This window comes from Homarus americanus, unplaced genomic scaffold (assembly GCF_018991925.1).
Source record: "Homarus americanus isolate GMGI-L3 unplaced genomic scaffold, GMGI_Hamer_2.0 scaffold32583, whole genome shotgun sequence".
NCBI classification, from domain to species: Eukaryota; Metazoa; Arthropoda; class Malacostraca; order Decapoda; family Nephropidae; genus Homarus; species Homarus americanus.
In genome coordinates, this window is record NW_024713129.1 from 21,329,113 (window position 1) to 21,344,425 (window position 15,313).

Consider the following 15,313-nt stretch of genomic DNA (forward strand, 5'->3'; position numbering starts at 1 on the left):
GCCTAACTAAGTTGCCTTTTCCTTCACTAAACAATACCTGTATTGTACATTTATTTAAGTTGAGTCATACATATAAAATAGGTTATGATAAATTAAATAGTAATAAAAATGAAGAGCATGGGTGGGTATGTGTGAAATGAATATGTTACACACACATACATCATTCATACAGAATGTGCAAGAAAAAAAAGATTATCATAAGGTCAAAAACATAAAGAGAATATTGTTATGCATAGCGTAATGTACAGTAATGCATTACGTAATGCATAGCAAAATATTTTACTTGTGTAGTTAACAAGCATTTCCCTACACTAGTTTGGGGAAATGCTCGTTACCCTCCCCTTACGTGTGGTGGTGGCATTGGTGTCGGGATGACTATGTGTCAAGGTGGACTGTATGTAAAATATTGTATTTAATTATTTGTGAGCAAAACTGGTAATTGATACCTAAAATTGTGTCCTAAAATGTATGTATGTTTGAACTATTTTTGCAGCTTAATGTAGTAGTTGCTTTAAATTAGTGCTGTTCAGGATTGGAGTTCACCGGTGCACCAGTGTGTTTGGGTTAGTCATGGCTGGGTGTTGACAGGACGTATGGATCAGCGAGTGGTGGACACCTTCTCTAATAAGGTTTAATTAAGTATTATACATTCAGTGCTGCTCTAATATTCTGTATTGTGTGTATAGTACAATCAATTATTTACATACACTGAACATTTTAATTGTTTATTAAGGATGGAAAACCAAGTACAGTTTAATTTTGTAAGGAGTCATTTCCTATGATGGTTTGCCCAATGCTAAAAACTTCCAAAGTTATGTTACTTAGTCTTTTGAAATAATTTATCCATCCACTAGTTAACCTGCACATTTATTTTTTAAACTTTTGTAATTAAATTTTATTTAAAATTTTTGTGCCGTGTATAATCTTAAGCCTTCACTCCTGAACTGTTGTGCTAAAGTAAGAGGGCTGTGATTGAACGCATGATGTACAATTTCATCCTTATTTGTGTTTGTAATTTTTGCATTTAACATTGTTTGCTGTGTATTGCAGTAACATTAATTTTAGTGATAAATATTAAGGACTAAGTTGGGCTGAGTTGCCAATTTGTTTTTTGGTTGTACCATCTGTGCCCTCATTATTAGATTCATATTTAACGTAATTTAAGTTGCTAAGTTATGGCATAACAATATACATTTCTTACATCCACAGGAGTTAGCCCATGATCGTGGAAGCAAGAGGGGGGAGCATACTCCTGTCTCCCATGTCCTTAGTGAAACGATTGTCAAATGGCAATGCAGTATTTTTTCTTTTCTTTTATGTCTTAGTATTATTTTTATTCATTCCTCACAATTACAGAGTAATACATTAGACCGTGGAGGGATAAAGACGCCACACTAATCAGCGGATACTCAAAATCCAATGCTGTGGTTGGTGAAATGATATACAGTGATCCCTCGGTTAACGAGTGCCTCGGTTAACGAAAATTTCGGTTAACAAATTACCTTCCATAAGATTCTTCACTTCAGTTAATGAGCAATCCCTCGATTAACGAATTCCTTATGAGCGCCCCTCAACATGTTTTCGCTTGCTCACTAGCTGTCGTATGATTCCGCCAATACAGTAATCGGTTCTAGGACATAAATTCCTTACCATTTTAGTAAATATCAAGAAGGTTGTACTATTCAATCATTTTATAAGTTTTATATTAAATTTGTTTGTCATTTTAACAATTATTGAACATAACTGAAGTACAGGAAACTAGTTTTATGCGTGTCAAACAGCCACTCAACACACCAAGCTTGGCGTCAGTTTGTTTACAGGTTCAGAGGAAGGAACATCTTGTTTGAGACTCTTCAACATAAACGCTTTTTTTCTGTTTCCAGTCAAATTATTGGTCATTTTGAAATATATTTTACATATTGATAATATATAGCACAGTGCAGTGTTGATTTAAAGAAAATAATCTTGAATTACACCAAGTGAACTATAATTTTATGGGTGAAATGGCAGCATGGGGTGACTTCTCTTCCACCCCAATGCCTTCTCTTCTCCCTTCTCCTCCACCCCCATTCTAATTCACATCATCATCATCATCAACCAGGAGCCTTCTACATGCACACCTCAAAGTAAGTGTACTTTAATGCATTTATTTTTCGTTTGTATGTAATTTTCGGTGAGCTGGAACCAATTACCCAAAAACCCATTGAAACAATGGTTTCGGTTAACGAGCAACCTTCTGGAACGAATTGTGCTCGTTAACCGAGGGACCACTGTACTGTACAGAGTAAAAACCATGGATATTGTACCTGGAATCTGCGGATGGGAAATCTGTGGTTGGTGAGGGGTCAACTGTACCCAGGGGTTTCTACCACGAAGCCATGTGGCGAGTGTGTGGAGGTCAGAGGGTTTGCGATTTGGAGCAAAGTTGCTAGGGACACTGCTGAGTTGCTTAGGCGAGCATCAGTGGACATTAAAACACAGTGTGTGCAATTTTGCTCTTTTTTTTTTTGCTTTCATTATTTCTCTCTGTATGCTTTTGTTATTACTGTTTACCTGGACATGCATACAATTTTAAGTTTTAATATTATTAATGTTATAGTGTACATTTAAAATATACTTTTAGGAATGAATCTAGTGATATGAACAAAGGCTTCACAGCCAGTTAAGAGGGTTTACTGTATACCTTGTATGTTTTAGGCCTGGTGCTACATTTAAAAATGAAACATGTAGGTACAAAAACAACAATTATACTGTATAAAATGCGCCTCAGTCTCCACTGACGTGGTAGTGATCAGCCAGCCTCGGTTAGTCCAAGCGCAATGTATTGCTTATTGAATTCTAGCAAATAAACTTCACTAATACTCCTGTAGACATTCTATTACTGATTAAAGACCAACCTAAGCAAAGGAGCCTTCTAGAAATAAGAACCTGACAGCTTTGTCGGCTATACTTGGTCAAGTTGCCAACTGTTGACCATTCATTTAATTGCAGTGTCTCGGTATAAAGGAAACTGTATACAGTACTCCCCTGGCTTATGTGCACCCTTTCCCTACATTGTCTATATTCATGCTGAACTGCATAACTGCATAGTTTATAAACGTGCTAATCCAATAATTGTAAACTTGCATGACAACTTTACTGAATAAATATTATTATTATTATTATTATTATTATTATTATTATTATTATTATTATTATTATTATTATTATTATTATGAAAAAGGTTGGGAACCCCTGACATACAAAACATATCTAGTCTTATAGAGATTCCTCTGGCAATATGTTGAAATCAAGTGCGTAAATTTATCATTATTTTTATGATTAATTCCAACAATGTGGAGTCCAAAGAAGACAGCTAGCACAATGAGCAGTACCCTAATATTACTTATTAAGTAATTATTAGATGTTTTAATTGCCTGTATGTTGGCCTGGTGAATTGGCTAGGAATTAACATACCTAGGTAGCATTGCTGATCGTCGCATTCGAGCTATATCACAAAAACTGGTTTTTAGAAAAAACGGCTTATTTTTATGATTAATTCCAACAATGTGGAGTCCATAGAAGACAGCTCGCACAATGAGCAGTACCACTCCAAGGATGATGAGGAAGGCCATCACCTCAGAAACAAAACTGAATGCTTATGTCCCCTCCACCAATTTAAGCTTATACCTTGGGGTTTTAGGGTGAAATTTTTGGGGGGCTGGAACACATCTCAGCTTTTAACATGGGATCCTTTGGGAAAATGAGCCCTGCTGAATGAGAATCACCGAACACATATTACTCATCAAACAGGAGCACACTGTAGAGTAAAGGCTATACTTAATGCTTAGCCTCCTAGAGTTGATCCATGTGAAATAACTGGCAGCATAACAAAGTAACTAAGACCAGGAGTAGCTTTTGTCACTTTGGTGCCATCATAGGAACTAAGAAGGTAGGAATATGAACTTCCTTATATGGCTGGAAGGGTTTGAAATGTATTAATATGAAGTGAGCTTTGAACCTTAACAAGAAACTCCTAGAGAAAATCATCAGATGAAATCGGATCAAATCTTCAACCTTGGTCCCACTGGCAGAGAAGATTGCATGCAACAAAAATATTAGCCCTCCAGGAAAGACAAGTTCTACTGAGGGTAATTTAGCAGCATGGAATTTGTAAGTTACTCATTGACCTGAAGGTCATAAAAACTTTTTAAAGTAGAGTAAAGATCCTGAGGATTGGACCACCTGAGTAATGACACATTTGAATAATGACGTGAATCTTGGAATTTTTTTTTTAAACCTGAAAAGTATCATGTGTCATTTTTATTGTTGTGAAGCGACACAGCGTGCAGTGTGTGGTTCGCCTGCATCACAACAACACAGCCAGGCTGTACTCAGTCTATGAGTAGCTATTACTCAGTGCAGGCCTGTTTCTCAATACATATAAATAACACACATAGTGAGAACACTGCCCAAGCAAGTATGCTCAGCTAAGGCTCCAAAGAGCTGAAAGCACCTTACCATAAAGGATAAACTTGAAGTGCTAGCCATGGTCAACAATAAACGCTGTGTTCCCGAGATAATGGAGAAATTTGGAGCTGGACACAGTAGAATCACAGTTATCAGGTATCCAGGCAACTGGTAGATTCACTAACCGGCACCAAAATGAAATATTAATAAAAGTAAAAATTCCTCCAAAATCGGCTAGACTCGTAAGTTTGAATATCACGCGTAATGGGGACGAGTGGCCATATTTATTGATATAATTAACAATAAAGTCGATACATAGCATATCATAAAATAATATACAGGGTAGCACATATTTTATGTTTAAAAAAATAGCTCCTTCCACACTCAGCCCATCCTCTGGAACACATGACACAGTTCAGGCAGTCACCCAGTTGACTCACAGATGTGTGGCTGCAGTGCTGCGCTGTGTGTAGGCTGTAACTTTACATCGGGAGGGAGTGCGGCCACGAAGTTATAGCCCAGTAACCCACAACCTCCACACACATCCACTTCCCACATATACACACCCGTGTTCTTCATTTTTCTTATTTTATAGTTTTATATTATATTTTCTTTATTTCTAAGCCACATTGTTTACAAAGAGTGGAATAACTGTTGAAGAAATCTTTTTTCTGAAACATGAATACGGGAGGTCAGCCTGTAGCACTGTGCATTGTAGGATTTATCATGGGCTTAATTAGTCTGGTACTCAGGGTTTTTATTATAAATTATGAATGCTGAATACCATTATTAATAATTACATAAGGTATTATTTTTAATGCATAAACTTACAAGAGCTCTATAAAATCATTTTCATATGAAGTCTAATCAAATTAGTAAGAATCATGGTAAATGAGAACAAACCTGTAACATAAGTCCCTCCTCCTCTGTAGATCCACATCCACAGTTTATAATTTCAGCTGAGGTTTCTTGAACAGATACATTCTCTGCTCCTTCAACCCAGGTGTCAGTCGTGTCCTCTTCAACTTCTAAGTTTGTAGGTTCTGTGCAAAAAAAAAAAATTATTAAATTTCAAGTAAAGTTTACTACAGATTGTACCTCTCTAATCCGGCATTCTGTGGTCCGGAAACTCCCGTGGTCCGGAACGATTTTAGTTTGTCCAATAGGTAGATAGACAGCTATTTTTTTTTTTATTATTTTTTCTTTATTTATTTATTTTTGTTTACATATCTGAATTATTATTATTATTACAGGAGTATCACATTTTCGGCTCTCAGGCTCCAATGTGGGTCAGTGACCTGTGCCCGGATTGGCTAATCCCCGTAAAAAACAAAAAACAACAAAGCCGCGGGAAATTAAGGTTTGTTTACATCCGGCAGTTCGGCTCTCTCTCTCTGTTTGTCTATACAGAGTACAACATTTAACCCTTCAATATATATGAACAGTAAATAAGTGCTGCTTTCATATTCTTATGTAGAGTAATGACGATATGTTTTCACATGTGCACACTTACATACGAGATCTCACTTTTTTCTTTAACATTAATGGTTAGCTACTTATAGTGTTCCATTTATTAACATTAAATAACATTACTTCAAACAACCATATTAATTTTTGCATTACAGTGAGTTCTGCTATAACGCGTGTTTTGACAACGCGAATTGGCTCTTAAGCGATTCATGAATAGAGGAACGATATTTGTATAACGTGAACACTTGTTTGCTGTAACGCGATTTTGGCTTACTATTTCTCCAATTTTGTGGTATTAACTGTGAATATGGTAAAGAAGAATATCTCCAAGAAGCGTTCTGGTGATCGCATTCCCTGTGATGATCGTAAAAGAAAGGCTATAACCCTTGAAGAGAAGCTCGATGTTATCTACCTCAAAATCACCCTTCTCCCCCATCAAGTTATATTCATATTTTTTCAAGGTAAAGTGTTACATTTACTGTATGATTTCATTATTATATATGAATGTAACATTTATTTAGACTGTGCTATCCTTTGTGTTAGGCTAACTACTAAATTTTTTTCGATTTCGAGTAGTAATCTGCACCTAACACCTATTTTCTCCATAAGCCCTGTTATTTCTATTTCGCGAATTTCTATAACACGATGTTTTACAAGAACACAACTATCGCTTTATAGCAGAACTGACTGTACTTTTACTACAGCTACAACCAGGGTCTTATTTTCTTGTTTTTTTTGTAGAACCAATCAGTCACTGGTTTTGTAAATGTTAACGAAAACAATGCCGGCAGCCGTCTCGTCTCCTCGTGTGTTTTAATATTCCACGAATTATTAATGAATTGTATTGTTCATTTTGCACACACAAACAATAATTCAATAAAAAAATCAGAAACATAAATTAAACATACATAAAGAGTAAATAAGTGTTGCTTTCATATTCTAATGTAGAGTAATGACGATATGTTTTTCACATGTGCGCACTTACAAACGCGCAATCTCACTTTTTTTTCTTTAACATAAATGGTTTGCTACTTTTATTGTTCTATTTATTAACATTAGATAACATTACTTAACACAACCATATTAATTTTTAACATTACACTAATTTTACTTCAGCTACAACCAGGGTCTTATTTTCTTGTTTTATATGTAGAACCACTCAGTCACTGGTTTTGTAATCAACGAAAACAATGCTGTCTCATTTCCTCGTGTGCTTTAATATTCTACGTATTATTAATGAATTGTATTGCTCATTTTGCACACATAAACATTAATTCAATAAAAAAGACATTCAGTAATAAACAATAATGAATCTTTTGTACATGAGAGAAATGACACTGTTTACACGATTGTGCAAGTCTAAACGTTGGCGGACCGCTCAAACCCGTCGAAATTCGAGTTTCCGCCGTCAAAATTTTATATTATGCAGTTTTTTTTTGTGTCCAAATAAAAAACGTTGAATTAAAAACTCGCGAAATTTGAGAAGCTACTGTACGACATTTAACTCTTCAATATGTCTTCAAAGAGACCACGAAGCAGTGAAAGTGGTGCTAACATAAACGCAAGTCACTATCTGTCCAGGAAAAGGGTGAATTTCCATGGTTCAGAAATTTCCATGGTCCGGCACTGGTCAGGTCCCGTGGTCGCCGGACTAGAGAGGTACAACCTGTACTACAAGATGAAAAAAGTTATCAATCTCTTCTAAAATAATTGTACTGCAGTTACTATTAGTTTAAAATACAGTAAGTATAAAGAATAAAGCAATCCTAAACTAGTTACAATATTTGTCTTACCTTCTGCACACTGAACCTTCTTCACTGGTGAAGTTGATAAATTGGCTTCAGAGGAAAAAGGATCTGCAAGAATTTAAAATAAAGGTGAAGATGCATATATGATATGTACATTATGTTCATGCACATAATATTCAATTACAGGAGCTTTCTGAAAAAATTCTCATTGCGCAGAAAAACTAAATTTCTGAAAAAATTGGCACAATTCATATTCATCTGCAGTGAATTAGCAGTGAAAGATTAAGAGGGAACTTACACATACTAGATACTGTATAGTATTCCTTTACAAACCAAATGAAAGTGGAGGCTAGAAATGGTCTTCTTTGCATGTATACTGTACTAAGACTGTGCTTTAGTGACATTAAATATATCAAGGTTATTTATGCCCACTGTGCTTTGAACTTAAAATCTGTATTCAGTGCAAGTGTGGCATTGAGACAATCAAATGGAAGACAAGCAGGCACTGGCATTAGAGAGGAAGAATAAAACTTGCTGTGGGTTGTCGTCATCAGTAGAGAAGTGTGTGGTGATGGTAGGAATGATAAGTAGATAATTTAAATTTAGTGAAAAGATGATAAGAGGAAGAATTAAACCTTGAGGTAGCTCATCCATTACTGCACGGATGTGGTAGGTGGAGAAAATGGAGGAAATCCTGGAAATTACAGCATCAGGGAGACCAAAGAAAGAAAATGAACACAGTGATCCATTTACTGTAATTAAATTTTTCATGTCTTACACTGTGAAATAAAGGTGTTTGACTGTGTAATAGTGCTAAAAATGGGAATAATTTAGTGCTACAAAATGATAAAAGGGAAGTACATGGTATCATACTGTGATATACTGTATCAAGGGTCTATTGTACTTTTACAGTATTGCAGGACAATAAAGAGAGATACAGTATACAATCTCTCCTCGACTTACGACGGGGTTCCGTCCCGATGACCAGGTCATAAGTCAAAAAGGCGAAAATAACATAGAAATTCTAAAATGGGTGTCCCTTTTTCTTCTCAGCACCACGAGAATTCTCACTTTGATGAATGCCAGCCATTTTAAAGGGAGTTACAAACAAAAATTTTGTCAGTACACAGCGCGATCACTAAAGTCGGTACCAGAAAATACGTACGTAATTTGAAAAATATTTTATACAACCACGGCGGTCGTATGTCCAGGTTGTCGTAAGTCGAGGAGTACGTGTAGTGTCTAATATGACAGATAAAATAAGGAAACTAACTTTATGCTTAGATCCATCATTGTGCACACAATAATGGAATTGTTTTTCATACTAATGTATGAGAACCTAGAAATGAAACATTATTCTAACTGATTGTCATGAGTAGAATCAGCACCAGACAATGTTATTGTACCATCTTTCCAAAATTTTATAAATATCCGGCAACCATGTCCGACAGTAAGATGATATCCAGCTGGAGGATAAAGTGGAAAGAAAAGCCAGATACTGGATATCTGCCAGATACCTGGCATATCCCTATTGTTAACCAAGTTGGTGTGGTTGATTGAAAATGTCAACATTCCTGTCCCCACTATTTAGATGGCTATACTGTACAGGTACCATCCACTGGAGGAAATAACAATCTCACTGTCTATGTCTGATATCCCCTACTGGGATGATAGAACTGATATGTACTGTACATAAAATTACAATAAAGTAAACTTATGAAATCCCTTTAACAAAACAATATTTAAACTTTTATAGTGTACCACATAATATCACTGAGAAAATAATTGAAGCAGACAATGTGGCCAAGAATGAGCAAGATGGCAGTGAACAGATTACTTCTATCATACCACTGGTGGCTGAAACATTGGTTTTGGGTGGTGCAGATCCCTTGCGTTTGCTGTATCGGTACTTGGTAACTGCTCTAGTTTCCTGCTGGTCATCCTCACTCATACTTTCTGAAGGAACTGTGGAAAATAAACTGAATTAGAAAACAACAGCTATTGTATTTCTATCTTCACAACAGGGAAGTGTTAAAGTGTTAGACTTAACTTGTTTGTTTGCTTATTCTAATACAGGTATTCAAGCACAAAACTAAAATACCTGAGACCTAATGATTTCAAATTTTAAGATTTTTTAGATTTCAAGATAAATGGCCAAGCATATATTGTACTGTACAGGCATACCTCCAAGAAAGAAGCTCCTGTAAAACTAAGTCTGTCCTCCTACAATTTTGTTTGAAAACACACAGAAAGAATGAATGATGGGACAGAATATATTTTATTGATATGTTTAACAATAAAACAAATACTATACATATATCTGTACTGGTATTGTTTTATTGGTGGGAGTGTGGCTGTGTCAGGTACAAGAAGCTGGGTGTGAGCTGCAGCATATGGTATTGAAACTGTAATGTAAAATAAACAATATAATATGAATTTAAGGTATGTAAAACAAAATATCAAACATACTGTATGTTGCATGAATTAAGATATTTAGAAAAATATATTTAGGGTGAGTTCAGCCTCTGGAGAAAGATGAGGGAGATGCAGTCAGCTGTTGAGGGTGGCGTTGTAACTCACTGTACACTGGCCCCTCGCTTAGCAACACGGATTCACTCAAATACTCCTTTTCCCCTGCTTGATCTGTTAGTGGGCTGAAAAGGGTCCCAGTTTTTGGACCGAAATATACCAGATTCAAGAATTCACCCTTTATTTCACCAATGTGGGTTTTACTTCACACACCCATGCATGCACGCACACACACACACACATACACATTTTGGTTAACTTTACTTCATCAAAAACAATCTTCAGCAATGCAGAGTATCCCAGCCAGTATGTTAATATAATTTGCAAGAATTATGTTCTGAGTGACACATTTCATGATATAAATTCATGCAAGGTACATAAATTACTGTACATCAGTATATTTCATTATACCACAGATCTCTCTGACTTTCCCATTTCACTGGAGCACATGTCTGTAAAAAATTGAATTTTTTATATTTTTATTAAGAAGGTCTAACAACTAACCTGACTTCCTTTTCTTTCCCTTTGCTTCACTTCGTGTTCGCTTCCTCTCCTTCTTATCTTTCTTCTTTAGTAATGGATCCACCTCACAGGGTACATAATCTGGGTCCTCAGCACGAACAATGTCTCGAAGCACTGGTGTTTCTTCTTCAAGATCATCCATGTAGTCATCTAATTCTTCTTTGGGTTCAATTTCATCTTCAGACATGGATTTTGTCTGTTTGAATTGTACAAGGGAAACATTGAGCAAGTGAAAAAAATTACGATATATACATCTTCTGAAATATGGCTTTTGTATCAATAACTGTATTTGTGTCCCCAAATTCTGGCCATTTTTACCTGAGTACAAATTCCATGTGCAAAATATGGTTTCAAAGAGATCAGTAATATGAGAAAACTGTACACTTTCACTGTGCCATGTTGTACTGTATGTTCAAGTGATGAGCCTGTGACAAACCTGCATGAGCACTACCCAGCTAACCTGACTGGATCCAAGTGACCTACACCCAAGCTCTTGTCTTGATTTTGATATACATTGTGAGTTATACTTTGTAAACACAATTTCTTATTACAGTAAAACCTTGATAACTTGGAATGTATAGGGCTCTGGTCTAGCCGAATTGTCCCAAATTCTGACTTATCAAAGCACCTCCTACAAAAATACAAAAAAAAAAATTATTGACCCATATACAGTATGTATGCATGTACTTACTAATTTAAAAAAAAATAACACTTAACAGCACTGGAGGCAAAGAATGAAGCATTGTAGTAGGTGAGAGGCAATGGTAGGTAACACAGAGGTATGGTAGGTAACACAGAGGTATGGTAGGTAACTCAGGGTAATGGTAGGTGACACAGGTGATGGAGGGGGAAACGCTAATAAAGTAGGCTCTCGCCAATAACGACTTCCACAATAACGTTTTCGACAATAACGGTAAGTTACAATAGATACCCATATTCAATAATAACGTCTGGATTCTCTTGAATAACGGTGATTTCGCAGGAAGCGTCCGAGCGCATCAATGATAGCGTTTGTTTGCCGATATCTTGTCCGCTCCGCCTCACTCCCGAGTCATTCTCACTCTCACACACGCTCCGTGGAATACAGCGCTGTGCCCACGTGTGAGATTTTCGCCTCTATAACCAGTGGTTGCTAGGATCGGTGATCAACAATGGCTTCCGCGTTTTTGCCTGTGAGGGCTAGGGGAGGTGGTGGAGGGAGTGATTTACCGCCTGAATACCCGAGAACTTTTAAAGTGAATGAGAAAAAAAGACCCCAAAGCTAAGAGACAAAGCCACAAGAAGCGTGCCTACTCGGTTAAGGATAAAGAACAGATTGTTGAGCTCATTGAAAGTGATGCACGGAACATTGATATTGTGAGGAAATTGAGCTGTCCTGAGTCCACAGTGCGAAATATTAAGAGGAACTTAGAGGAGACCAAGAAGAGTATTGCGCTGGCTAAGAAATATTTCGGTAGTGATGGAAATGTGAGGCGAGCTATGAATGATAAAAGTGATAGAAACAGGTTGTTAGTGATAACAGAGCATTTTCTTGTGAAATGGTAAGCTTGTAGAATGAAAGACAGTGCAAGCGTTAGTGGCCCTCAGATACGAGATCAAGCAAGGGTATTGTATGCTGCTGTAGCTCAAAAGAAAAACATTAAGTCTCCCCCTCCTTTTAATGCCTCAGTAGGGTGGCTGCATAAGTTTAAGATTAGAAGTGGCACAAAGTATGCAAAGTATCAGGGTGAGGCTTTGTCTGCTGACTTAGTGGCTGCAGATTCTTTCCCTGAAATTGCCAATCAAATCATTCAAGAGGGAGGTTATACCCTGGATCAGATTTTTAACTGTGACGAGACCGGGTTGTTTTGGAAAAAATCCCCTAAAGCAACATTTATCTCTAAGAAAGAAAAACAGGCAAACGGTGTGAAAATGGCAAAGGATCGCTTTAGTGTCCTCCTAACCTGTAATGCTTCAGGTGACTGCCTCATGAAGCCTCTGGTGATCTACAAATATAAAAGACCAAGATCTTACAAGGGATGTGATATGTCCAAACTCAATGTCTACTGGGAAAAGACAAATAAAGGCTACATGTCCACGGAGTTATCAAAGAAGTGGTTTGATGATTGTTTTGTAAGGATGCCAAAGAATACTGCTGGAAGAAGAATGTAGTCTTCAAAGTGGAGCTCTTTCTAGACAATGCCCCCAGTCATGCACGATTTCTAGTAGGACGTCACCCTAGCGTTGAGGTTGTGTTTCTACCACCAAATACAACCTCCAAAATACGGCCACTAGACCAAGAAATCATAGCGAATGTAAAGTTGATGTACTACAAATATGTCCATGACAAGATGAGGAAGGAAACTGATAAGCAAGAAGAAGTGAAGGAAATTGCTGAAACTGTGAGCAGTAGCGAGGAGGAGGAGGAGGATGATCCTCCCCTCGCCGCCTCCGCTGCTCCGCCTGGCTCACTCACACCCTCCGCCTCCGCTGCTCCGCCTGACTCACTCACACCCTCCGCCTCCGCTGCTCCGCCTGGCTCACTCACAGCCTCCGCCTCCAGGCTCACCTGCAACCCCCCGCCACCCCTGCTCCACCTGGCGTACCTTCAATCTCCACAATGACTGCTACTGCCTTCTGGAAAAATTATAACATTCGCCAGGCAGTCAATTTCTTTGTAAAAGCCTGGGGAAACACTACGAAAGCAACCGTTAGGCATGCCTAGTCGGCACTCCTGCCACAACTCAAGTCTGCCGAAACGAAGAGACAGCAGCCAGCAGAGCTAATGAACCAAGTGTTGGAAACTGTCCGCAGTATGCCAGCCCCAGGATTTCAAGAAGTGACTCGGGAAGATTTAGAAGAACTAATGCAAAAAGGTAACACAAATGACGTCGAGAATCTCCTGGAGGATGAAGAAGGTGGTGAGAGTGGTGATGCAGCAAGTGATGCAGGGGAGACCAAGCAGAGGAAAGTGACGACACAGAAGCTGTCACTCTTATTGGGTGTCTTTACCAGCCTTCAAGAGATGATCCAAGACATTGAGAGTGAATCAGGTGAAAGGGAGCAAGTGATTGGAGTTATAGAATCTATTTCAAGAAAATACCAGAAGCAGTACATCGAGCGAGTGAATGCCCGGCAGCAGTCACTGATCACTCGCTTTCTTTCACAATGCCGGCCAGCCGAGGAAGACCAACAGAGAGAGATTGAAGTTGATGAAGACATTGATGACATTGGGGAAATGCCTGAAGATTTTGACTTTGCAGGGTTTGATGAAGTGTTAGCGGAAGTGGGTGAACTGGGTGCGAGAAGCCAGCGTGGGAACGGAGATGGGGCCAGGGATGTGGGCGGAGGTTCGACGCAGTAGCCTTCATGCCCCAGCCTCGGAACAATCATCACACCAAGCACCTCAAAAACTCCCCCAAGCTCCGGGTAGGTGTTATATTACTCAAATTCTTTATTTTGATGATTGAATAACAAATCGTTTTATTTCAGCTAACAAAAAGTGTTAGGCAGGGCTTCAAAGGGGAAAAAATGGGTGGAATATATCATTGTTAAATGTGATGGTTTATGCATGTTTCAGAAATAATAAATGTTGCAAGGTTTGCATTTCCAAGAAATGAGAGTGAAGGCCGTCTGTAGGAAGACGGTAAAGACATAAGAACATAAGAATGGAGGAAACTGCAGTGGGCCTCAATTGGCAGACCTGTTTACTCCCAACCCACATCACTCATATATTTGTCCCACCTATATTTGAAGCCTCCCAGTGTGTTTGAGTTAATGATGATGTTTGGTAACTTGTTCCATTTATCCACTACTCTAATTCCAAACCAAAGTTTACCTATCTAAAGCCTAAATTTAAATAGGTCTAATTTAAAACCAGGAAGACTGATGCCATCTGTATATGAGATAGTACAAAATCTTTTGTCATTAAGTAATAACCCATAGGCCAGGAAAAGATGCATTCTGTTCCTGCTTTCTTACCATTTCAGTTTCTGATTTAAGGGAATCCTTCTTTTTAATTTCTCTGGAAGTATTTGCCCCTTTCAGTGGTCCTTGGCCTTTCTTTTCTCCTGTTTTGTTTCGAGCATCAGTGGAACTGCCAGACACCACTCCACGTGAAATCTTCTTTGATAAAGTTTCTTGCTTGAGTGCTTTATCTAGAGGAGGTGAGGCAGGAGTAGGAGATGCATTCAAGTCTAGATGATCACCAACAGTACGAGCATATGCCAGGTCGGCAACATTTGGTGCCCAGCTGCTGCCTTTCTTAAGGATTTCTGGATGATAATGTTTGATATGCATCTGTAAAGTAAGATATGTAAGTCAAATCAGTAGGGAAGGATTAATTAACAATGATTATCATGAATATTTTATTGGAAAAATGAAAGGTAAAGCAAAAACCTTCTAATCATTTTGACGTAATAGATTAATACATTCTTCTTACACTCATTCACCAATAATACATTATCAAATATTTGGTAGTTTACAATTTTAGAAGTGGAAAAAAATTACAATTACAAAAAAGTAACAAGTCCATGAGAATTTAGTCATCACTGAAATGTCTACACAGGGAAGTGTAAATCAATGTTCCCAAATTTGACTTAATTTAATATAAAATA

General features: G+C 37.7%; 1 protein-coding gene across 3 annotated transcripts in view; it reads right to left on the reverse strand.

Annotated features, from left to right (window-relative positions):
* Nucleotides 1–15,313, reverse strand: part of LOC121869233 — a 59,329-nt gene that overhangs the window by 21,070 nt on the left and 22,946 nt on the right. For all 3 annotated transcript variants that reach the window (XM_042370491.1, XM_042370484.1, XM_042370476.1), the window contains 5 exons: nt 14,679–14,996; nt 10,701–10,914; nt 9,516–9,632; nt 7,713–7,775; nt 5,353–5,492 (listed from right to left, as the gene is read on the reverse strand). In XM_042370491.1, the coding sequence (XP_042226425.1) occupies nt 5,353–5,492; nt 7,713–7,775; nt 9,516–9,632; nt 10,701–10,914; nt 14,679–14,996 (852 nt within the window). The remainder of the gene's footprint in view (nt 1–5,352; nt 5,493–7,712; nt 7,776–9,515; nt 9,633–10,700; nt 10,915–14,678; nt 14,997–15,313) is intronic.